The 24,302-nt window shown below is 38.6% G+C and overlaps 3 protein-coding genes across 7 annotated transcripts in view; 1 reads left to right on the top strand and 2 right to left on the bottom strand.

The window, feature by feature from the left end:
- LOC127421860 (small G protein signaling modulator 2-like) overlaps positions 1–11,340 on the bottom strand; it is a 111,241-nt gene extending 99,901 nt beyond the window's left edge. For all 4 annotated transcript variants that reach the window (XM_051665036.1, XM_051665038.1, XM_051665040.1 and 1 more), the window contains exons 1-2: positions 11,112–11,340; positions 859–934 (exon numbers count right to left, since the gene is read on the bottom strand). In XM_051665036.1, coding sequence (XP_051520996.1) covers positions 859–934; positions 11,112–11,171 — 136 coding nt within the window. In that variant the 5' untranslated portion in view covers positions 11,172–11,340. The remainder of the gene's footprint in view (positions 1–858; positions 935–11,111) is intronic.
- A 337-nt stretch (positions 11,341–11,677) lies between these two features.
- On the bottom strand, positions 11,678–16,674 carry LOC127421863 (BTB/POZ domain-containing adapter for CUL3-mediated RhoA degradation protein 2-like). Of its 2 annotated transcripts, XM_051665044.1 has the most exons (8): positions 16,440–16,674; positions 15,381–15,422; positions 14,929–15,282; positions 14,667–14,836; positions 14,464–14,547; positions 14,284–14,336; positions 13,977–14,172; positions 11,678–13,251 (listed from the first exon to the last, which is right to left on the bottom strand). In XM_051665044.1, the coding sequence occupies exons 3-8, from the start codon at positions 15,167–15,169 to the stop codon at positions 13,033–13,035; spliced, it is 963 nt and encodes a 320-aa protein (XP_051521004.1). In that variant the 5' UTR covers positions 15,170–15,282; positions 15,381–15,422; positions 16,440–16,674; the 3' UTR covers positions 11,678–13,032. The 2 variants fall into 2 exon arrangements, with proteins under 2 accessions (XP_051521004.1, XP_051521003.1); XM_051665043.1 differs by lacking the exon at positions 15,381–15,422.
- Positions 16,675–18,124: 1,450 nt separating this feature from the next.
- Positions 18,125–24,302, top strand: part of LOC127421862 (mitochondrial import inner membrane translocase subunit TIM50-like) — a 60,058-nt gene continuing 53,880 nt past the window's right edge. Inside the window, exons 1-3 of the mRNA XM_051665042.1 lie at positions 18,125–18,343; positions 19,614–19,773; positions 21,303–21,334. Of these exons, the coding sequence (XP_051521002.1) occupies positions 18,140–18,343; positions 19,614–19,773; positions 21,303–21,334 (396 nt within the window). The 5' untranslated portion in view covers positions 18,125–18,139. The remainder of the gene's footprint in view (positions 18,344–19,613; positions 19,774–21,302; positions 21,335–24,302) is intronic.

Below are 24,302 nucleotides of genomic sequence, written 5' to 3'. Positions count from 1 at the left end.
AAATATGACTATTTTTCTGGTACATATAAAAATATATTGCAAAACATACACTGTATGATATTTTTATGGTGGGGCCAATGAAAATTTTGACATTCGAGCCAACAGTAAAATCCTCATTGTTGAGCCCTGTTACAGATACACCTCTGCAGTCTGCTCAAATACATTTTTACTAAGCAATATCTGCCCATGTGTGTTGTGATGTCACGTAGTACTGGTGCATCCCAAAATCACTGACGTAATGATGCCTTGCCTGGGCTAAAGTTCCTGCCTGTCTCTGTGTCACCTGAGTAAAGCGTGTGAGTCACACACACCCACACACACCCACTCCCAGTCATCTGCACAGACAAAACTATCTTATGGTTGGCTGTGATCCAAAGCTCTGGAACTATCATGCCACCAAGCCCCAGCTATCTGTCCTCACAACCCTCCCTGATGAGGGCTCTCAAATCATCTTCCACTGAGATGTGTGCTAGCACAAAGAGGATGATATCATGAGATTAATTTGTGGCAGAATCAGAAATTAACCTGGGCTTGGGGAACAAAATGTCAATGAAAATGTCAAAAACGCCCTATATATTTAAAATAACCAATTATCTGTTATATAACACTTGATTGATTTCCTAATATTTTTATTGTAGGCCTTTGTCATAAATGGAGACGTTATGAGCTATATGTTAAAGCAAAATGTGCCCTCATAAAGGTATGGCCCTGAAAATTAATTCCACGTTCCACGAACAGGTAAAAAAAAAAAAAGTCATTTTTGACACTGATTTGTGGGGACTTATTTCTAGAAGAACAAATATGTACACCTCTTATATTTTTTTGTAAAAGTGATTCAGAAAAAAAGTTTGTACTCACTGCAAAGTGCAATAATGTGGCTGCTGTCTTCATGTACAAACTTCTTGGTCACTGCTTCCTCCATAATCTGCTTCACCTAGACATGGAAAAACATAATTAGGAGCAGCACAGACAGGCATGAAATAATGACAAGTCAAAAATCTTTCTGCACACTCGATTCCAGCACACAAAAGCAACTAATTAATCATGACAGTGTAACCATAAATGCTTTAATTAGGCATCATTCTATGATACAGCAGAAGCGTAACTGCAGCATTGAAAAGCTGCAAATAATGGGCATCTGCCGATTATGGGCATGACTTGTGTACTGTATGCCCTACGGTCTGAGATTTGACACAAGGCCAATAGACAGTGAAGGAAGGACTATTTACAGGATGAGGTCAAGTGTTTGGCCAATACTGTTGTCCTTAGATCAGAGCTTTCCAAACTGGGGTCTGCAGAAATTTTGAGAAAAATGGACCCTAAAAAAGGACCCTAACCTAACCCCAATTACAAATGTATTTTTAGGGCTGTCAAAGTTATTGTTAACTTGAAATAAAAGATTTTTTATTTCACACTTTGAGTGTCATCCACACAAATAAATAAAATTTAATCTTAAATTAATCTAATTGTCTTTAAAAAAAACAATTATTGTTTTTCTCTCACAGTATAAATTGGTCTTTATACATTTAAAATATCTACATGATTACATGAAATTGACATGTTGCTCCCGAATGTTTATGTACCCTAAAATAGACTCCATTCTGCCGAATTATTGAAAAGCGCCATTTCCCATCAGAGATTTTTTAATCAATTCAAATGTGATCACCTTTCTCTGAGCACAGCTGAAATTAGTGAATTGTGCAAGCAACCTCTAAGACACGTGTTTTGGTCCCATGGAAACCAGGAAGTAATTGCATTTGAAGTAATCGGTTGCATTTTCCCCTTAAGATTAAAAGGAATATCCCGGGTTCAATACAAGTTAAGCTCAATCGACAGCATTTGTGGCATAATATTGTTTATCACAAAAATTCATTTCTACTTGTAAAATCTGGAAATCCAGTGGTTCCAGTGAGGTACTTACAATGGAAATGAATGAGGACAATTTTTGGAGGGTTTAAAGGCAGAAATGTGAAGCATATAAGTTTATAAAAGCACTTACATTAATTCTTCTGTTAAAACTTGTGTATTATTTGAGCTGTGAAGTTGTTTAAACCGTAATTTTTACAGTCATTTTAGGATTTGTTGACATTACATTGTCATGGCAACGAAGTTGTCTTTGCACAGAAAAGGTTAGCAAGCGATTGTATTATAGTAAAATTATGTTTACATGCATAGTTTTTATATCTTGTGGTTATACTTTTGCAATAGTATTTTAACATTTATGGATTGGCCCCATTCACTTCCATTGTAAGTGCTGTGACCCAGATTTTTGCTTTTTCTAAAGAAAAGGAGGGGCAAGTCAAAATAAATTTTTGTGGTAATCAATATTATGCCTCGAATGCTGTTGATTGAGATTAACTTGTATTGTACCCGCAATATTCCTTTAAATTTTGCTCCACTAATGGTTAGATTTAGGGTTGGGGTTATGTTGTAGGGTTAATCAAATATGCATTCCTGTTGACTGTATTACATCATTTACAACAAAATATACAAATCATTTTGGCACCACTCTGTAGACATTTCACCCAGAAACTGAGAATGATATAGTTGCAGGCAGAGCTCCAAAAAGAGGTGGGAGCTCAAAACTACTAGCAAAGATATAGGGAGCCCCTAACCTAACCCTAACTGTGTGTAGAAGTAACGCTTCCTTTTGGAGTTGGCACAACCCCCTTTTGGAGTAACCCTGCCCCCTTTTGAAGATTCCACACCCATTTGGAGGTCTTCGGCATGCAGCTATTCCTGCTTGCAGAAACTGGAGCTCACAAGTGCCTATATGTTCAACAACACTTCCAGCTTTGGCCACTGGAGGCAGTGATTTGAATTTCTATAAGTACAGACCGATTTCAGCAGCAGAACTTTCGACTAACTGTTTCCGAAATCACAGTGTGATCATTTTAGAAAATATATAGCTGCCTTTATATTTTTGGAAGGCTGTTCCTTGCAAGGGGGCTGATCATTTTTGGGGATCCTTGGCACTAAAAAGTGTGAAAACCCCTTCTTTAGTTGAACAGAATGGGAGAAATTAGTTTTAAAAAATGTTTTAGAGCTAGTACACCATAGAAGCCTACATCTGTTACATTACATAATGAATCTCGAAAGACTCAAAAACAGTCCAAAACAGTTGGATGCTGGAAAAGTACACACAAAACTGAACATATTTAATGTAACCCAGTGCAAATGCTCTGCAGAGTCTTGCATTGGATTCAAATGAACACAAAGGCATTAAAATCCATTTTCCAGCCGAGCTGACAGCAGTAACAAAGGCATTAATGAAGTCATCACTCAAGCATTTTACAGCTGAAATAAGGGGCTTTTCAGTCCACATGTAATATGTGACCATTAAATAACAGAGATCACTACAACTCATATTCTGTGTTAATCCACTGTCTAATATCAGTCAATACAGCATCATGCTGTCCTCAATCTTTCTGAAGCTCTTTCAGAATCAGTTTGCTGGAGAGAACAACCTACAACCCAATAGAGATCACACAAATTTACCAAAATCACAAAAATAATTACCAGTATTCAAGATAAATACGAACAGACCATTTCAAAACTGTATTGCATTGTTCAAAACCGTTTTGGAGCAATGAATATTGATGGGCAAAAAGTAGAGAGAATGGAAGCCAGTGCCTGCTTAACGCAGCTGTATTAATCGTCCACTGATGCAATTTAACTTCTTAGGTAGTTGCTGATGCTTTCAGTTCCTAGGCAACCAGAAGGCAGCTGACTGTAGCTTAAAGTGACAGATACCTGGGACGTAACACAAAGAAAGTCAATAGAGGAACAAAAATCTTATGCTGTGTATTGCAGCTAAGTCAAATCCAAATGCACATTTCATGTCTTTTTAATTAATTTCTTTCCTAGCCATACATTTTATGGTAAAACATACTGGTATAACATCATGTCAGATGTCATAAATCTGTCCTTCTATGCTCCCCACCATCACAGCCAAAATAAATACTACAAAAAACAAGAAACATTAATATCACACAAAATCAATGCTGTATGGTAACATTGTTTTTATTTGGGTGAAAAAAGTGAAGGACAAGGAACAAGCGAAGGAAATGACTCATTTTGCAGGCAAAAAAAAAAAAAAAAAAAGAGGAGATTCAAGTTTATATGATGCACAAAAGTTGATGAACGAGGTGATGTTAAAAATTAATTTCCTTATTAATCCAAGCCACCTGAGGCCAAAATTCTTCACATCCATGGTTCTTGGCTCCTACTAGACCTGCTTTTAATCATGGTGAGAAATTATATCTGCCAGGAATATGTGGATGTACCAAATTCAAGAGGCTGAACCAGCCTTGTAGACACTGTCTACTCTGATAGATGAGAGATCCTGGTCCAGTTTAGGACTATCTTTGCTGCACTTCATTCAAGATTTCTATTATTCATGAGGTGCACTTAAAAACTACCCCTCTCTACACTGTGAGGCCAAAGATAAGAATGAATGAATTTTTATATAAAAGAATGTAGTAGTTTCTTTCAGTTTCTAAATTGAAAACATTTAAAACTCAATGTGAATGAGAAAGATTTTCATTTTACAAACTTACTGACCCTCATAGACATTAATTCATATTATGTAGCATATACAAATACATATCAAATATAAATAGTAGTCATATTAAGGTGTTAATGAGTTACAAACCAAACTTATGGTGGTATGAAAAGGCAGTAGGGCCTTGGCCAGTTCAACTCTTTTATTGTGAAACAACAATGGCCATAAATGGCCTTGTATTATGCAGTGATTCATTTGACTAATGGCATTTCAGAAATCAGCAGGGTTGGGTGTAATGATAACAAAATAATGTAATCTCAAATGTAAAGCATTACATTTTAAAATATTATAATCAGATTACAGTTACTGACTCCAATTAAGATTTTTTTTTTTTTTTTTTTAAATTACTTGGGTTACAAATATTTACTGTATCTAAAATCGTATTATTGTTACGCTCAGAGGATGACAGAAGTGGTGAACCCAAATGCAGATTTATTAACAAACGGAAAGAAAACAGGTATACACAGAAATCCAAACTGAATGCAAAAACAAAGGTGAAGCCAAACAAACTACAAATATAACTAAAATACAGGAGATTATCTTCTAGAACTTTCACAAGGAGGTATGGCAAACACATGGAGTCCAAATGAATGAGAGCCTGCGGGGAGTATTTATAGTGTTCTTGATGACATGACTTATGGAGATCAGGTGAGTGTAATTAGTAAATTGGGAGAGTTGGAGTGGGGAAGAGAGGGAGCAGAGACTGATGAGGGCCTGACAGTACAGCCCCCCCCCACAGACAGCTCCCAACGAACGGAACAACCAACGTCGTGGGCGGTCTCGTCCCCGTGGAACAGGACAATCTGGGTGTTGACGATGGAACTGTGTGAGGAGCGATGGGTCCAGGATGTCATGGTGAGGTACCCAAGATCGCTCCTCCGTCCGTAACCCTCCCAGTCAATGGGGTAATTTAACCAGCCCTGACGACGTCAGGAATCCAGGATGGTCTGGACAGTGTAGGCAGGACCATCCTCTAGGAGCAGTGGAAGGGGTGACCCCTATCAGTCTCTATGGAGGAGGGAAAGAGAGAAGGCAGGTGAGGTTTGAGGAGGGACACATGAAACGATGGAGAAATAAGATAATGTGTAGGGAGTGTTAAACAGTATGTGACAGGATTAATTTGTTTATTCATAGTGAAGGGGCCAATAAATCGAGGACTTAGCTTTTCTGCACGAGCGTTAGAGACAGATATCCCTGGTCGATAGCCACACCACCTGCCTGGAATGAAACTGATGGGTGGAAGAATGCCTGGTGTCAGCCTGGATCTGGATCCTGGATCTTTTGGTGCCGGACCACACGTTGAAGGTGGATGGGGGCGGCGTTCCAGAGCTTTTCGCTGTTCCGGAACCAATTATCTACCTCCAAGGGCTCTCTGGACCAGGGAAACAGAGGGGGTTGGTAACCAAGGTAGCGGCTCCACTCATGTTGGTTGTGACAGTAGGTACAAAGAAAACAACCTATCTCCTGGAATTTTCTCTGTGCTTGGCCATTGAGGAGAGACTAACAGAAACACCTAGGTGGTTAAAGGACCTCTATACCCTTGAAATGAACTGGGGCTCCCTGTCAGACACCATGTCTTCAGGTATCCCAAAGTTTCTGAAGATTTGATGGAAGAGTGCCTCTGCAGTTTCCATGGCCGTGGGAAGGCCCTTGAGGGGGATCAGTCAGCAAGCATTTGAAAATCGGTCTACTGCCACCAATACGCAGGTATACATTTGGGAAGGAGGAAGGTCTGTAATAAAGTCTACTACAAGGTGGGACCATGGACGGTGAGGGACTGGAAGAGGCAGCAGTTTACCAGCTGGGAGACGACGAGGCACTTTGGCGATATTACAGTCTGTGCAGGAGCAGACAAAGTTGGTAACATCCTGGACTAGTTGCGGCCACCAGTACCTGTTTCTGGCGAGGGCAATGGTTCTTGTGATACCTGGATGTCCAGACCCCGGAGAAGAGTGTGGCCATTCTAGGAGAGGTGTGCGAAGGGGCGATGGGACATAGATATGGTCAGGTGGACAAGCTGCTGGAGTAGCTTCAGAAGAGACTGCTTAGACAATGCGTTGTTATAGATCCCACTGGATAGGACTGACGATAATAGACAGAGGGAGTATAGGTTCTGGTACGGGAGTGAGCTGGTCAGGTGAGTGTAGTCGTGAGAGGGCATAAACTTTGATATTTTAACCTGGACGATAAGTAACCCAAAAATTAAAATGGGTAAAGAATAGAGCCCATCTTGCCTGTCAGGGAGTGAGACGTTTAGTAGATTGTAGATATTCCAAATTACGGTGGTCTGCGATGACGGTGAAGGGATGCGAAGCACCTTCCAGCCAGCGGCGCCACTCTTCAAGTGCCAGTTCTCCATTGCCATCATTGTAATTTCTCTGCTGGAGAAGGCACTGGGGGGGGGGACACCCTGATGTGGAGAAAGTACGGCCCCCACTTCAGTGGTGGATGCATCGACTTTATGAAAGGAATGTCTGGATTTGGATTCCTGAGGATAGGTGCCAATGTGAAGGAAGTTTTTAACTGCTGGAAGGCCTCAGAGGCTTGTGGGGACCAAGCAAGGGTCCTAGGTTTACCTTTGAGGCGGCTGGGGAGTGGAACGACTACCGTACTGAAGTTCCGGATCATTCGGCGGTAGAAGTTTGCGAAACCGAATAACCTCTGCAGTTCTTTCAAGGTTGTTGGTGGGGTCCAGGTAGTCACAGCCTGTACCTTGGATGGGTCGATCTGAACTCCCTGAGGACATAAGATGAATCCTAAAAACTGGATGGATGGTTGGTGAAAGAGACACTTCAGCTTTTAGATACAGACAGTGATCTTGGAGGCGCTGTAGGACCAGACTTACGTGATGGACATGTTTCTCTAGAGAGGGGGAATAGATTAGTATATCATCAATGTACACCAGGACGAACCGATGGAGAACATCTCGGATGATCTCATTCATGTAGGACTGGAAGACTGAGGGGGCACCGACCAGTCCACAAGGCATGACCTGATATTCGTAGTGGCTGCTGGAAGTGACGAATGCAGTCTTCCACTCATCACCTTCTCTGATACGGATAAAGTTATGTGCACTGCGAAGATCAAGTTTGGTAAAGATGTGGGCCCCTCTCAGTAGTTCCAGGGCCGCAGGGACTAAAGGTAATGGGTACTGGAACTTCACGGTGATATTGTGTTTACGTTAGTCGATGCAAGGTCCGTGACCTCAATCCTCTTTCGCTACGAAGAAGCTGGATGTGACTGGTGACGTGGATGGACGGATGTAATTCTGTCTAAGGGCTTCTTCTACGTACGTTTCAATAGCCTGTTGTTCAGGAATTGACAGAGGGTAGACTTTACTTCTAGGGAGAGGAACACCAGGGAGGAGGTCAATGGTGCAATCCCAGGGACGATGCGGAGGGAGTTGGGAGGGCTCCTGTGGGCTGAACACCTCAGCGAAGTCCAGATAATCAGTAGGGATAGAAGTTTCAGATGGCAATGGTGGTGGTGTGGCACAGGAGAGGTTCAGGATGGGAACGACAGACAGGCATAGCAAGGCACTGTGAGAAACAGCCAGAGCCCCCTGCAGTTACCTCATTAGTGGACCAGGATATGACTGGAATATGGTAGATGAGCCAGGGAAGACCAAGGATGATGTCTGATTTGGAGTCTGGGAGATTGAGCAAATAGCAAGGAATCTGTGTGGAGAGCACCGATCTGGATGGAAAGGGGTTCTGTTTGGTGGGTGATATAACCAGAGCCGATAGGTTTTCCTATTACTGAGCGGATGGGTAGGAGTCTCTCGACCATCTTGATCCAGGGGTTGAGCCGGTTGAGGAGTGAGGGCAAGATGAAATTGCCTACTGAGCCAGAGTCGAGAAGAACATAAGCAGTGAGGGAAATGGTAGCAGCTTTATTAAGACGTCAATGGAGAAGGGTCTACTGGATACAAGTTCGCAACAGATGGAACTTACCAGCAACCTGGGAGGACAGATGGGGCAGTTGGCGACATGGTGATCAGTAGCCCCACAAGAGGCATAGACGGTTTGTGATCCTCCTTTGTTCAGCCAAGGTTAGACGGGCAGAACTCACTTGCATCAGTTCCTCCTCCTCCGGTTGAAAAAGAGAGATTGGTGGAGGTGTGTAGCCGATCCCAGTTGAACACTGTCTGAGGCATCATTCTACACAGATGAAGTAGTCAATTAGGGCCTCCAAACCACATGAGTCAAACCCAGCGAGATGTATCTGAAGAGATTTATTCATACCCTGTCGACAGCGGATGATCAGTGCCTGTTCGTTCCAATGGCTGGCTGAGACTAGCATGCGGAAGCGTAGAGAATATTCAGAGACTGACAAATTTCCCTGATTAAAATGGCTAAGTTGCTAACCGTCATGGAAATCCCCAGCGGATGGTTTGAACAAACCCCGGAAGTGCACTGTGAAAGCCCCAATGGATTGCATGACGGAGCCTCCCTGTTTCCACATCACGTCTCCCCATTGAAGAGCTTTTCAAGTGAGGTGGGTGATGATAAAAGCAATCTTTGAATGATCATTGGGGAAATCGCTGGGGTTGTGTCTCGAAAGCCAAGGAACACTGGAGGAGAAAACCGCTGCACTCCTCTGCAGTGCCAGAGTAATTTGCGAGTGATGCTACTGGACTGATTAATGTTGGAGGAGGAGGAGGATGGAGCGGCGTAACCATTGCAGGTGCTGTGGCATCTGAGGAGGAGTCTGGAGTGGTGGAAGATGAGGTGATGGGCTGAGTATTCACTAGTTTATCCAGGAGGATCCGGATTTCATCAAGCATCCCCTCGTGTCGCTGGAGCTGATGCTCAAGTTCGGATAATCGCTCGATGCGAGATGCTGCTCCTGCTGGGTTAATTTTGTAGAAGGTCTTGTCTTCTGTTATGCTCAGAGGAACAGGATGACAGAAGTGGTGAACCCAAATGCAGATTTATTAACAAACATCAAAGAAAACATGAGTATACACGGAAAACCGAACTGAATGCAAAAACAAAGGCTAAGCCAAACAAACTACAAATGTAACTCAAATACAGGAGATTATCTTCTAGAACTTTCACAAGGAGGATTGGCAAATACAGGAGTCCAAACGAGACTAGACAATGAATGAGAGCCTGAGGTGAGTATTTATAATGTTCTTGATAACATGACTAATGGAGATCAGGTGAGTGTAATTAGTAATGGAGAGTTGGAGCGGGTAAGAGTGAGAGCAGAGACTGATGAGGGCCTGACAATTATTTATGAATAATACATATAAAATATGAATTAATATGTTCATATTTATATCAGTTTCTGTGACAGCTGAAAGGTGTGATACTAAACAAGCAGGAAAAATAAACATTATGTACAAATGTTGCTGTAAAAAGTGTTTTAGAAAGTAAATTTAAAGTAACAAGTAATGTGATTGATTTCCGATTAAGTAATCGATAAAGTCATCTGTTAACAATTTCAGAGAAGTAATCTGTAATTTGTTGTGGATTACTTTGAGTAATTTACCCAACACTGTAAATCAGTCCACCCGTGGTGCTGAATTTTGACTCCCTATATCCTTATGTTTAGGAGTAGGTGTAGGGATGGGCTTTAGTGGTAGGGACCAATGACAGTTAGGGTTAGGGGATGGCTTTAAGTTTAAGGGCCAATCAGGTAGAGAGTCAGTTGGCAGGGAGTAAAATTTTGGCACCCTCATGCAAAAGAAAAAGGCTAAATTGAACAGAAAAACGTTACTAGGTCATGCGAATTCATGCGTAATAGCTCAGAAGATTTGGCTACTCTAGTGTTTTCACAAGACAAAGTTGTTTCCCGTATTATTCAAGGGATACATACTAACCCCAGATCAAAATATAACTTAAGTCAATGTGGCTAAGCAGAGCCATACCAAAGATGGATTGCAACCAAGAACAACGAATCCGTTCTAATTAGCCAAATTAAGCACCTTCTTTCTTTTTTAAACAGCGTTATAAATAATCCTCGCGTGCGTGCTCCGAGTTCCGCGCGATCGGTTATAAAGCAGCGCGAGATGTTTTACAGAAAATTCGGTGTCAATTCGTTTATTGTTTACATTGCAAGAGCGGAGTAACAGTTCTCTCTAAAACCGTATTTGTTTAGACGATCTAGACTATAATTGCAATATATAGCAATCGGTATAAGGTTGCATCTATTAATCACAACCGAGCCCAATGATTACAAATCTCCCATGGCCATATTAAGTTGCACATAGTCGGATGAGGAAGAAAATTTCTGAACCGCTCTACAGGTGAGCATGTTTCGATATACATGATGTACATTTACAGTATATGAGATGGAAACTATATTATCATGACTGGAGACTCACGTCTGACCACTGCAGCTATAGATTGACACATTATAGCCATCAGTGCATCTCAAACTTCCATTAAACGCATGCATTTAAAACGCATGCCTTATATCTGCAGCCATTGTATCAATAAACAATGCATGTATGCTAATTGTGCAAGCCCAAGTCACATGTTCTTAAGTAACAGAATAATAATAATTTAAAAAAAAAAAAGGTGAAATAAATGACACTTACTTCTCTTTTCACGTTCCATAGTAATTTCTCTTTAAATTCTTCGTCTGTAGTCGAACCCATTGTCCCTGATTGTTAAACTACCAAAGTGCAGCATACACCGGCTTGCTTGCCTTCCTCCCTTTTCATATAAACGTGTGTACTGACCGTTGAGCGTTGACGCATCTAAGACTGCTGTAGTAGAGCGTTGCGAAGCCATCATCGGTTCCTTTATGACGCCATTACCGCTGGCCCCGCCCCCTCGGCGTTGTTAATCAATGGGATAAATGTGTTGACGCGCCGTAGCTCAAGGCTGTACAAGCAGTGACGGCGATTTATTTTTAGCTTTCCTCCACATTTGACAACTCAGATGGAGGCGCTTGTGGTCTCTCAACAAATCAATGCTTTATCATTAGGCGTTTACCATGGCATGATCCGATTCAATGGGGAGGGAATATGACCTATTGCATCCAAGATGCTGCTGAGGTTGATAGTCTCACATCCTCCTGATGTGGCAGGCAACAGCTGTGCATACCCTATACATCGCACAGATGCATACAAACGAAATGCATTTATACAATTCTAGTAAGCACAGAAAAACAATAAAGTTCATACTTAATATTTTAATGCTGCTTAATGTTGGTATATGACAGTAAGGGCATGAATCACACAGAAAGTCTGCTGTAGGCAGTACAGCTGATAAAAGTTAGAGCTAAATCAAAATAAACATTTGTGTTAAAAAAAAATGCTTTGATCATTAAATAATTGGAAATTAAACTATTGATCACAATAATTAATTAGGCATTAAAGGGATAGTTTACCCAAAAATGAAAATTCTCTCATCATTTACTCACCACAAAGATTTTTAGAAAATATTTCAGCTCTGTAGGTCCATGCAAGTGAATGGGTACCAAAACTTTGAAACTCAAAAAGCATATAAAGGCAGCATAAAAGTATTCCATACAACTCCAGTGGTTAAATCTATTTCTTCAGAAGCGATATGATAGGTGTGGGAGAGAAACAGATCAATATTTAAGTCCTTTTTTACTGTGAATCTCCACTTTCACATTCTTCTTTTTTTTCTGGCGATTCACATTCTTTGTGCATATCGCCACCTACTGGGCAGGGAGGAGAATTTATAGTAAAAAAGGACTCAAATATCGATCTTTTTCTCACCCATTCCTTTCATATAGCTTCTGAAGACATATATTAAAACACTGAAGTCTTAATGATAACTTTTATGCTGCTTTAATGTGATTTTTGGAGCTTAAGAGGCCAGTCACCATTCACAGCTAAAATATTCTTCTTAAAATCTTTGTGTTCAGCAAAAGAAAGTCATACACATCTTAGATGGCATGAGGGTGAGTAAATGATTTTTGGGTGAACTTTCCCTTTTTTGTCATCCTCATAATAGGCACATTTTAAATATGTAAGGTCATTTTCTTGATGCAACACTCCAAGTTTGAATACATGATTTCATTTTATCAAACCTATTTCATATGAATAACTTAAATCACAGTATGGATGATGATATAGGCATAAAGCATGATTGTAAAGGAGTATATGATCCTGTAAGGTTAGTAGAAACCATTAATACATATGTCAGATTCATCTTGGAAATGCTATCAATCATAAAAGTTCTATGATTAGGTTTAGTAATTTCTAAAGATTTTTACTAAAATGTTGAGGTAAATAAATTAAAATGAAGTAACTGACAGCAAGCTACATCAACCTTATTTGTTATGTTCACATTAATGGCATTTCATCTCCAACATGAATTGTCAAGCCTCCTCTTACAGCCATTTAACAAAGCAGCAACCTGTTCAGGTGGTGATTTAAAAAGTGGTAATATGGTCTCTCAGAGATTGGTGCTGATAATTTAGTGTTCTCCACAGTCATTGCAAAAACTGAGGCACTAGTGGCAAAGCCTCTATTCACAGCTAGGCTAATGTCCAAGTGGTCTGTCATCATAAGTGCTGTATCTTTTGATGTGGATGCGACGGACACGCTCCCTCAGCTCCACAGCCTCCTCCTCTTCACTGTGCGAGCAACAATTGTTACGCCTTCGGGTGGCCTCCAATAAGGAGTTATCTGGGACCGGAAGAGTCTCATAAAGCAGGGCATTTAGCGTTTCCTCATAGATTCTTGCCTCTGGAAACTCAACCTGTGACAGAGTTCTTTATAAGAGTTCTTCGACTTAAAGGAATAGTTCAACCAAAACAGAAAATTCTCATCTTTTACTCACTCTCATGCCATCTCAGATGTGTATGACTTTCTTCTGCTGAACACAAATGAAGATTTTTAGAAGAATTTCTAATGCAAGTGAATGGTGACCAAAATGTTTAAGCTCCAAAAAGCACATAAAGGCAGCATAATAGTAATCAATTAGACTCCAGTGGTTTAATCAATGTCTTCTGAAGTGATAAGGGGTGGGTAAATATATTGATTTTCCAATTCATCACGATCTTCATTTGAATGATCTCGATGTACGATTCTTAAATTCTAAGATAGATTCAAATAAAGCACATGCAGCTACATTTTGCACTAATGGGTTCTGTACTATTTGTATTGCTTCAGAAGACATCGATTAAACCACTGGAGTCTAATTTATTTATTTTTATGCTGCCTTTATGTGCTTTTTGGAGCTTCAAAGTTTTGGACACCATTCACTTGATATGTATGGACTTACAGAGCTGAAATATTCTTCTAAAAATCTTTGTTTGTGTTTTGCATAAGAAAGAAAGTCATACACATCTGAAATGGCATGCGGGAGAGTAAAAGATGTTTGAATTTTCATTTTTAGGTGAGCCTATTCCTTAACACATTTTCACAGGCCATTAGTGAAACTATGAGAGTGTGTGTAGTCTTAACATATCAAATGGTACTTACCTTTGTCTGCTTCTTCTCAGTAGCATAAACAATGGATGTGCAGCAGACTTCTGCTAGCTTACGGCCCTGACCGTAAAAGGACCAGCAGCAGATCTCGTCTCCAATGACATCTTTTATGAACAGCACACGACCACTGTAGCTCAGCGACAGCTTCTCAAACAACTCAATATTCTTAAGTAAGTTGTCATCTGAATTGCTTTTGTGAAAGATTAAGATGAATCAAAAAGGGAAGTGTTGTCAGTGGCAGCCAATTGAACATCTCCAAAAAAGTTACATCCTAGTCCTTGTTTAAAACTAGTATATTTACCTGGTATAAGAATATTTGTTGTTACCCCTGTTGTATAGCAGTTTCACAGCAGGCTGTAAGTTGAAAAACAACTAGCATGAGACATGTTGGAGATGATCTTGTCTTTGTACGATCATAAAAAAACACCCCTAAAAGATAAAGCACTTGCAGAGACTATTTATTTTGCACTGAGAATCTCACCCTTACGCAGCCTTGTATTAGTCTCTCCTCTTCTTTAGGAGATGTTATGACTGGGATAACACATAATGCCTTTTCTTTATTATCCTGCCAAAAAGTAAAAACTATCAGACAACAATCAACTCAGAGCAGAATCTATTTTTTCAAAGGTTCTATTTCTTATTTTACAATGTATTTTACTTTTCCTCTCATAAGGGTCAACAAACCTGCGGAGCCCTCTGGCACAAGTCTATCAATCCTTGGATCTGGTAATACTTGGCTTCCGCCAGGAGCTCCATAATACCCTGTCTGCTTTTAGGCAAGGTCACGAATCCATCACGGAGATAGCTGAGAATTGAACTAAAGTGTTTCCCACAGCGATCAATTAGAATCCAACCTAAAAAGAACAGAGAATTAAATTTAGATCGCATAAGGGTAAAGATGTTACATCTTATCTGAAAGTGCCTCTGCACGGGCTAAACAACTCACCTTCCTTATCAGTAAGCACCTCCATTTTTCCACTGAACATGGACCTCAGCAGGGTGTCCTGCCGGGTGAGAACTCGCAGTGTTGAATAGTAAAGATTTCCACCAACATTGAGCTGCACGTATTTGTTTCCAGATACACCACGGTAGGTGCAAGTCTTAGTCTTGGGACAAGCCGCTGAAGAGACTGACACGATGGGCCCGATTTGTGGTTGAAGCTGGTGCAGGCAGCTCTCTCCTGACATGTCCCGCTGTAGGTAGATAACCACCCTGCACACAATGGGTCGGATTTCCCCCGCCGTGGTGAATGCTGCTGGGCAGGTTGCTAGTGATGCCAAACCTTCGTGCTACACATATCCTTAAAATGCATACAACTACATATCAGTATGTTAAGACTCTGATAGTTATTTTAAATGGTCAGTTTGCTTAACATGTTTAATTCTGTCATTTACTAACCCTCATGTTGTTCCAAACATGTATATGACGAATTGGTTTCTTCTGTGGACAGCAAAACAACATGTTAGGGGGGCCTGGGTAGCTCAGCGAGTATTTACGCTGACTACCACCCCTGGAGTCGTGAGTTTCCCAGGTTGTGCGGAGCGACTCAAACCAGGTCTCCTAAGCAACCAGATTGGCCCGGTTGCTGGGTAGGGTAGAGTCACATGGGGTAACCTCCTCGTGGTCGCTACAATGTGTGGTTCTCGCTCTCGGTGGGGCAAGTGGTGAGTTGTGCGTGGTTGCCGCGGTGAATAGCGTGGACCTCCACACGCGCTACATCTCTGCGGTAACGTGCTCAACAAGCCACGTGATAAAATGCGCGGATTGACAGTCTCAGATGCAGAGGCAACTGAGATTCATCCTCCGCCACCCGGATTGAGGCGAGTCACTACGCCACCACGAGGACTTAAGAGTGCATTGTGAATTGGGCATTACAAATTGTGGAGAAAATCAAAAAGAAGAAAAAAACATGTTAGTAAGAATGACCGCCTCAGTCACCAATCACTGGGAAAAAATCCAATGAAAGTGAATGGTGACTGAGGCTAACGTTCTGTCTAACATCTCGTTTAATGATCCACGCAAGAAAGAAAGTCATACGGGTTTGGAACATCGCGAGGGTGAGTAAATAATAACATAATATTCATTTTTGGGTGAACTGTCCCTTTTAGGCGAGTCATGAAAACACAAAACAGTACGACCTTTTACTGTAGCAACTAAACAAAACTGATTGATAGACCAACTAAACTTACAAAATACAAAGTTTATCTCGTGAATTTACATATCTGGGTTATTACTACATTACAAACAAAGTCTCAATACTTGTGTTAAACTGGCAACGGTTTACGACTAACAAACGTCTGTGTTTGGTTTTCTCATCTGTTACTCTAAAGCAAAAACCAGCATAAACATTTCAGGAGTTTGGTTAACTAATGCTGACCTAAAACATTGCAGCTGTTTAATGCCTTTAATTCAAAACACTCAGAAGTAAAATCAAGTTTGTCACCACAGTAATCTCACCCAATGTGCTCCAGTAACTCGTGTGCGTTTAATTGAACTCGAAGACTTGATCAGTGCGACAGTTTTACTTCCATAACATCTGATGAGAAGAAAAGCAAATACCTGAATATATAAATATAAAACACTTTTAACTTGTATTTTCAGCAGAGATTCCGCCGATATTGCTTTTGTTTCTTCTTCTCTGAAAGTAAAACTACAACAGGTTGAAACGTGACAAGATTGTACTGCCACACATTGGCTAGTTGACGCTCACACCAGTCTGGTATTTATGTGATAATAATGATATAAATATTGATAACATAATTAATATTAATAAATAACGTGTAGCATAAGTTTGTTTTATTTTGTAACAAAAAATACAAAACAATATTAAATAATAATTCTATATTAATTACAGAGAGTGACAGAACTAATTTAATATGATTTAGTTTAATGATACTCATTTTCTTTCTATCCCTGTAATTATAAACACATAGTGAAGCGTTGCATCGCAAGACAGTATTTTAAACAGAAGATACAATTTACAAATTTCACTAATGGGACTTTTATTTTGAAACTTACATTTATCCATAATGTGACTTCCTCGTTAAAATTCTACTTTTAACACATTCCACCCAGTACAGGATCCCAATTTAAAAACAATAGTCACAATCTCAAAAATAAAAATGTTGTTATAATTTGAGAAAACGAGCACTGACCATTCTTTCTAGAACTCCTTTATATAATCACACTCAAAAACAAATGTCCCAGTCCTGTCTTTAGGCTTTTATGTATTGATTTAAAAATATTTTATGACTCCCTAAGCTCTACCTCTAACAAGAAAGCAATAAAAAATATAGCTTTTATTGAGAAGAATGATGGACTCATTAGAAAGGTTACTGCTTGAGTGTGATATTTGCAGGTGTATATATATATATATATATATATATATATATATATATATATATATATATATATATATATATATATGTATTTATAATTTAAATGTATCTAATTTGATATTGTAAATGCATTTAAGTCCCTTATTGTTAATAATTTATCTACTGTGCTGTATTTGGCTCAGTGCTGTACATCCCCTCTACTGTCTCTATGTTCAAAATAAAAGCATTATTTATATAAAAAAAGAAAATTTATATATATATATATATATATATTTTTTCTAGGAGCTCTACGTGTTAAACATTACAGTGAATATATTATTATTATTATTGAAGCAGATAAAGCGTTAATTAATTATTATTTGTGTGTGTGTGTGTGTGTGTGTGTGTGTGTGTGTGTGTGTGTGTGTGTGTGTGTGTGTGTGTGTGTGTGTTAAAAAAATGGAACCTTTTTTCATTCAATGTCATACAAACAAGAGGTATTTATACATAGTCACCATAATAATATAAGTTACATTACCAGACAACATATTTTTACATACATTTCAGTTCCTTTAAAACTTTACATGTTTTCAGGTTTTTTTTTCAAAAGGTTTATACTGGATTCGAAGTCATTTGTAAAATGAAATACATTTGGTTTACAAAGAGCCCAATAATGGGAACTTTTATCAGCTTTTTGACGGTGACAGTTACGACATTTCAAGAACCGCCTTCACCACACATTTCATAGGATTTTCTGCCTGCCAATCACCACACACCTAACCAATCAAAATCGTTGTCCTTTCTACTCGTGTCCCCGGTACAAGCTGCATCACATTCAAGATGTCGGCGGTGGTCATGTATCCCATGTGTGTCCGGGCGAGCTGGGGCCTCTTCAGACTGAGGCAGGGCCCCAGCGGCAGCTCAACCCCTGCGGTGCTGGATGTTATCAGGGCACTATCCGCTGACACGTCTAGTAGTAGTGCTACAGGAGGGCTGGCCCAGGCAATATTACAAGAAAGGCTTCAGCAACAGCAGAAAAGCCAGGTAGGAGTGAGCGCTGTGACCGTCTGACATTTATACATGATAGAAGATTAGACAGCCGTTTAGTGTATCAATGAAAATAGTTACATTCTTATTTGTTAGGGCTGATGCTTTGAGATTGTTATGCAAAAACGATCACAAATGGTCAATTCTTTGTCCTGTCTCGTAAGGGTTGACAGGTGGTGATTTGAATGAAGTCAGGCTCAGCAGTCATTGACATACCAATGTTATGTATGTGAAACTCCTCATACTTTGTAAGGTATGAAGGTGGATTTTTGATACACACACACATATACACACACATACACACACACACACACACACACACACACACACACACATACAGTATATAAATATTTATTTAACCTTCTTAATGCAGTTTAGAAGTGTTGAATTTTGTGTATAAACAGGACAATAAGTGTCTGCCTGCCTTCTGTGGCTTAGTTTGTTTAAAACACAAAATGTCATATACAGCTAATTATCAGTGTGTGTTCGGTTGTGTGACTTAAAAATGACATTTTAGTAACTTTCTCATTGAAGTTGCAGCATGCAAGGTCAAGAGTCTTATTCTGACGGTAGAATGCAAATGAATCCTGAAGGCTGAATCTGTTAAAGGATAATTGATCAAATTTACTGACATTTCAGCAGACTCTTCAAAAATTGTTATTGGTGCATATCACAAGAAGGACTATAATTCTCTGCTGTGTATTACAGTCCAGGAGTTGGCACTATTGTCGAGAAAGGCTTGAAACATATGCACTCATGTTTTGCCGAATAATGCTTATGATGTCACAAACTGCTCATTCCGTTGCTGAGCTGTATTTTATTTAAAGGGAGATCTTAAAGGTGCACTCTGTTATTTTTTCCTCATTAAAAAAAATGTTTACTCCTAAAGAAATTAATAGTAATTTTGAAACATGTTTAAAATCATGAGCACTCGCATGAGATGAAGATTAAAGTTATATCAGTAACCTTATAAAAGCTGTTTTATTCTACATGGAGAGGGTCTCCTCATGGGGGCTGCCATGTTAGAATCACATGACCAGCAGAATACTACTCGCTTAATCTCAGTAACCACCCTGTTATATGACACTTTTACTCATGGATTAAATGAATCATGGCTGTGATTAGTGAATTTCTACAATGACATTGACAACTGAAAACTATTGCGTTTGAATGATGCTGCATCCAAGCTCCTAGGTGTCAGTGTAAGTCCAAAAAGACTTTCCAAAAATTACTGAGTGCATGTAATGCTTCGACACTTTGTTCACAGGGTCAGCCTCCTCCAGAAGTTGATGACTCTGGTCAGAAGAAAGATGAACAGGGCGAGGACAAGAAACGCAAAGAGAACACTGCATACGCAAAGAAGGTGGTCCTTCGGTTAGCAGGGATAATGGGACTTGGAAGTACGGTTGGCATTGTGTACTTATTTGGTGAGTTTGCATGTTGCTATTTTACTTTAAGGTTGAACACTGCAGAACTGGGCTCATGTAGGCTTGAAGATTTGCTTTGAACATTGTTGGATTTATCATAACGTTTGTTACAACTGAGATGTTTGGAATATTCTGGGTCGCTTAATGTGGTATGAAGACCTTTGGATGGCATTGTTCCAATATTTTGTATGATACTAAAGAGGGGCATCTGTGACGCTTATATCATCATAATTATTTACGTCTATTGACTTTGTAGTGGAAGATGAAGTTGGTAAAATTGTGTGTTACTGCTGATGTGTTTTTTTTTTTTTTTTTTTTTTTTTGCTGATATCATTTTAAATTTTAAATAACTGTTTACAATTATTTAATATATATTAAATTGATTAGTGTATTATATATTAGGGATGCACCATTGTATCGACTGCAGATATTTATCGGCCAGTTATTGACCAAATTAAAACCATATCGGTTATTATCATGAAAACGGCTATATGAAAAACCGATGGTTAATTTATAATTAATTAGTAACACACTTTGTAAAATCTCTGTGAATTCAAATGCACAATCCAGAAATAATAAAAGCCACAATATGTAGAGGGTTGGCACTCCTAAGAACATGTAATATTACATTTTTATTCTTTCCCGTTTTCACGTTAATGCAGACAAAATTCCATAAACGGACGTGACAGTTGTGAAAGCAGCACTTACCTATAGGCTACATGATGAACCATTCAAAACGCTTTGAAACCACTCTTTGACACTTTGACTTCTGAGATATCAGTATGATATCCGTTAATAGTGCATGATTGATTGAATCAAGATTAAAATTGCAATATGGCCTTGCGCGATTACTAAACCTTAAAAGGCTGTGTTTGAAAATATAGTCTGCATTCAGCGCTTTGGTCAGCACTGTGTGACCAAGCGGCGCCCTCTAGTGGTCTGGGTGGCATTATTATTATGGTATTTTTCCATGATGTGGTTGACATTTCTTTGGAAGTGCCCAACATATGCATCGTATGAATTTATGTTCTATCGTGCACAGTATATACATGTAAAATGTGAGTTATTGTGTTTTGAACTGCAAAGACAGAAGTGCAAACATTTTTAGGAAGTACAAAATAACCTTTTTTCATATCAATCATCATGTTATATTTAGTTATTTTTTTGTATTTTTGTATATTCTATTTATCTTTCATTGTGACTCTCTCTAAAATTTTGGCCTTAAAATTGGTATCGTACTGTCAGCCAAATATTTTCATATGGGTGCGTCTCTAATATATATATCGTGTGTGTGTGTGTGTAAATGTATGTATGTATGTATGTATGTATGTATGTGTATATATATATATATTGTGTGTGTGTGTGTATATAAAAACAAAATATAATAATATATAAAGTAGGATAAAAACAAGATTAAAGTGTGTAAAATGTAATGTTAAATAGTTCTTTAATATCTCCTTAAGCAATGTTTTTCTTACATAAACTCACAGTTTGACATCTTATGACTAAAATGATGAATGTCTCTGTAGGTAGCAATTCTGTGGATGAACAAGGCAATAAGGTAAGGATTAACTAAGTTTTATGAATTAATCATTATTGTGATCCTAGTAGATTGTTGACAGCAAGTGGCAGTCTTTTTCTCAACGTTTGTTTTACACATCACACACCCATGTACATCTTGTATAAATGTTCCAAAAAGCTTTTTCCTGAGGAAGGAGAAAGTTATTATCAAATGAATTGAATGGACTTAGTTAGCAGTCTAAAAATTATCAATATGATGATAGTTAATGTTATAACACTCTCTCAGCCACACATTTCCACCCATGGCACACTTTCTCACCTCTGCTCCTCTCCCCTGATCTCTCTTCTATTGATACTACTAGCAGCCAGTTGAGTTTGGTATGAAGTTTGACACTCTGTAGGGCACACTTCTCATAGTACTTTGAATTTCCTTTGGAACTTTATTAAGGGAGCAGACTTCTAGCACATTTGGAGGTGGGATGTTCTCATATAAACATTTGTTTCACTTCAAAGTACTTTACAAATGCAGTCTCACAGGAGATGTTAGTGAAGTGTGCTGTGTTAAGTGGTGTTGCATTTTGTACCTGTGTCCCTTATGTGAGAGACCTGTGCTACTGTCATTTTAAATATCTGTGATTTTGTGATAGAAGAATCTTGTTTCAGTATTTACAGTATTTAGAGTCACCTTCCACACTTACCAGATTCATATTATATTGTAATGCACAGAGGACTTGAAGCAAATTAATTTGTGTCAATGACATGTTTACAATATCAATGTGACTTATTAAGATGTAATATTCAAATGATTGCAATCCCTTGATATTAAAAGCCTATTAAAGGTATAAAGTAAGACCGAACGTTTGTTTTGGTTGGTTTAGAAAGATGAAAATAGTAAAGGGACTATAATTTTACTGCAATATTTTGCCACCTTTTCCCACACTCAAAGGGCACACTTCACAAGTAGGTGTAAAATGAGGCATGTGCCACAGTTCAGGAAGGTGGTCCCTTCAAAGGGCATATCTCTCTCTTAGACATCCTGTTTTGTAATTTGCTTAAATTAGAGCCCACTTGTAAGGGCACACTTCACAGGTACAGTAAGTGTGACCTTACAGGAGTTCAGATGGCTGTTGGTGCTACTCCACTAGATTAGATGGGTTTTACTATTCTCAGTCCTTTTGATCATATTGTGAGGATAGGACCATCATCCTGTTCCCATACTGTAAATTGTACTCCGTCTCAGGAATTGGCTTTGTGATCAGTCTCACACGCTGCTTCTATGTGCCTCCCTTTATTGTTCAGTAGGAGCTTCCAACCTTATTTTGTCATCCATATTTGATATCAGTTATTTACTTTAAGTATCCCCAAGATTTCAAGTAATGCAAACTTTTCATTAAATATAAAGAATAAAGAAGAGACACCAGCTTACTCTAATTCTGTGGAGATGACAAAAAAAAGAGACATATTTTAAATACACGCAGAATCTCAAGGCCTCATGAGAAATAAGGGATTATGGGTTAAATCAGAGAGCCTTAAAATAACATATCAAAGTGAAGAATTTAGGACAGAAACATTTTACTATTGCTTAATATAATATAACATAATAGCTATTTAGATTGGTTAGGTCCCAAAAACAACAGTGTGAATGTAAAATGGACTAGAGTTGACCAAAAAGAGAGTCACATTTTAAGTATTTGGAAGTAATTTGTTAAAAATTATTTTTCATTTCACTCAAGTTTTTAAATCATTAAAGGAAATCGTACATCCCAGTTTTATTTTATGATTCCAAGTTAAATAAGAATAAATTACTTCTTAAGGTGTATGAAACGCACATGTATGACAGTTTGTATGATATGCCCAAAAACAGACAGTTAATCATCATAATACCAATTATTTGTTTGAATGTTAATCATCTGCCAAATTTCATAATTGTGACAGCCCTAATCATAACATGTTATTTTAAATAATTAAAACCACTAATTATTTTAAAACAACAAATTATTTGTGATTAAATTATGTGATCATTTTATTAGTTTTAATTTTATGCTTTATATATATATATATATATATATATATTTTTATTCCGTTTTATTCTGTATTGGCATTCCATCATCATCGCTTGAACTCCCTGTAGTTCCATTTTGAACCCCTAGATGTTTGAAACCCCACTGGAAAGTCTCTAATAAATTAATGAAATGAGAATTGATCCTGTATAGTAGAAACATTTATACTTTTGTACATTGACTTGTATCAGTTATTTTTAAAATTCAATAATATGCAATAATACTGCATCTGAAGTCAATGACGAATGGGGAATAAAATACCTTATTTTCCTTGCATTTTTTAATAGCAGAATGCAGCTTTAAAATAACAATCCCAGGGATAACTCTAGGGTGAGAAAGAGGGAAAAAAATAAAAAAGCTTTGCTGTTGTCCGTTTAAACAGAAAAGACCACAATGTCAACCTGTTTTGTGAACAGCCTTAATAGCTTATCAGCTTAACCATCATGTAAAGTACTGAACTGTTTTAGTCACCACTACTGAAAGTAGCTCATAAAACTGATGTTTAGCAAACATACACCCTGGAGAAATGTACAGTCAATTCAAATTATTGGCACCCTTCATGAAAAAGAGCTAAAATTATTATATTTCAAAAACAACCCATGCAATGAATGGTATTTTAAATTCATAGGATACACTGCATATTTCAATTTTCACACTGATTTTTGGAACACAACAATTTTTTCTTTAACACAATTTTTGTCTTCAAAACATTGATTTAAAAAAAGATTGGCACCCCCCATTACTAATATTTGGTGAAGCCTCCACTGGCGAGAGTAACAGCACTAAGACGTTTTCTGTAATGTCTAACATGGTTGGAGAATACATGTTGAGGAATCTTGGGCCACTCTTCCTTGCAGAACATTTCCAGTTCTTTGTTATTCTTTGGTCTTCACTTGTGAACTGCCCTCTTTAATTCACACCACAGGTTTCAATTGGGTTCAAATCTGG

The sequence above is a fragment of the Myxocyprinus asiaticus genome, chromosome 31 (genome assembly GCF_019703515.2).
Source record: "Myxocyprinus asiaticus isolate MX2 ecotype Aquarium Trade chromosome 31, UBuf_Myxa_2, whole genome shotgun sequence".
In the NCBI taxonomy this organism is placed as follows: Eukaryota; Metazoa; Chordata; class Actinopteri; order Cypriniformes; family Catostomidae; genus Myxocyprinus; species Myxocyprinus asiaticus.
The sequence above is the reverse complement of the archived record's forward strand: the minus strand, read 5'-3'. Positions and strand labels throughout refer to the sequence as shown.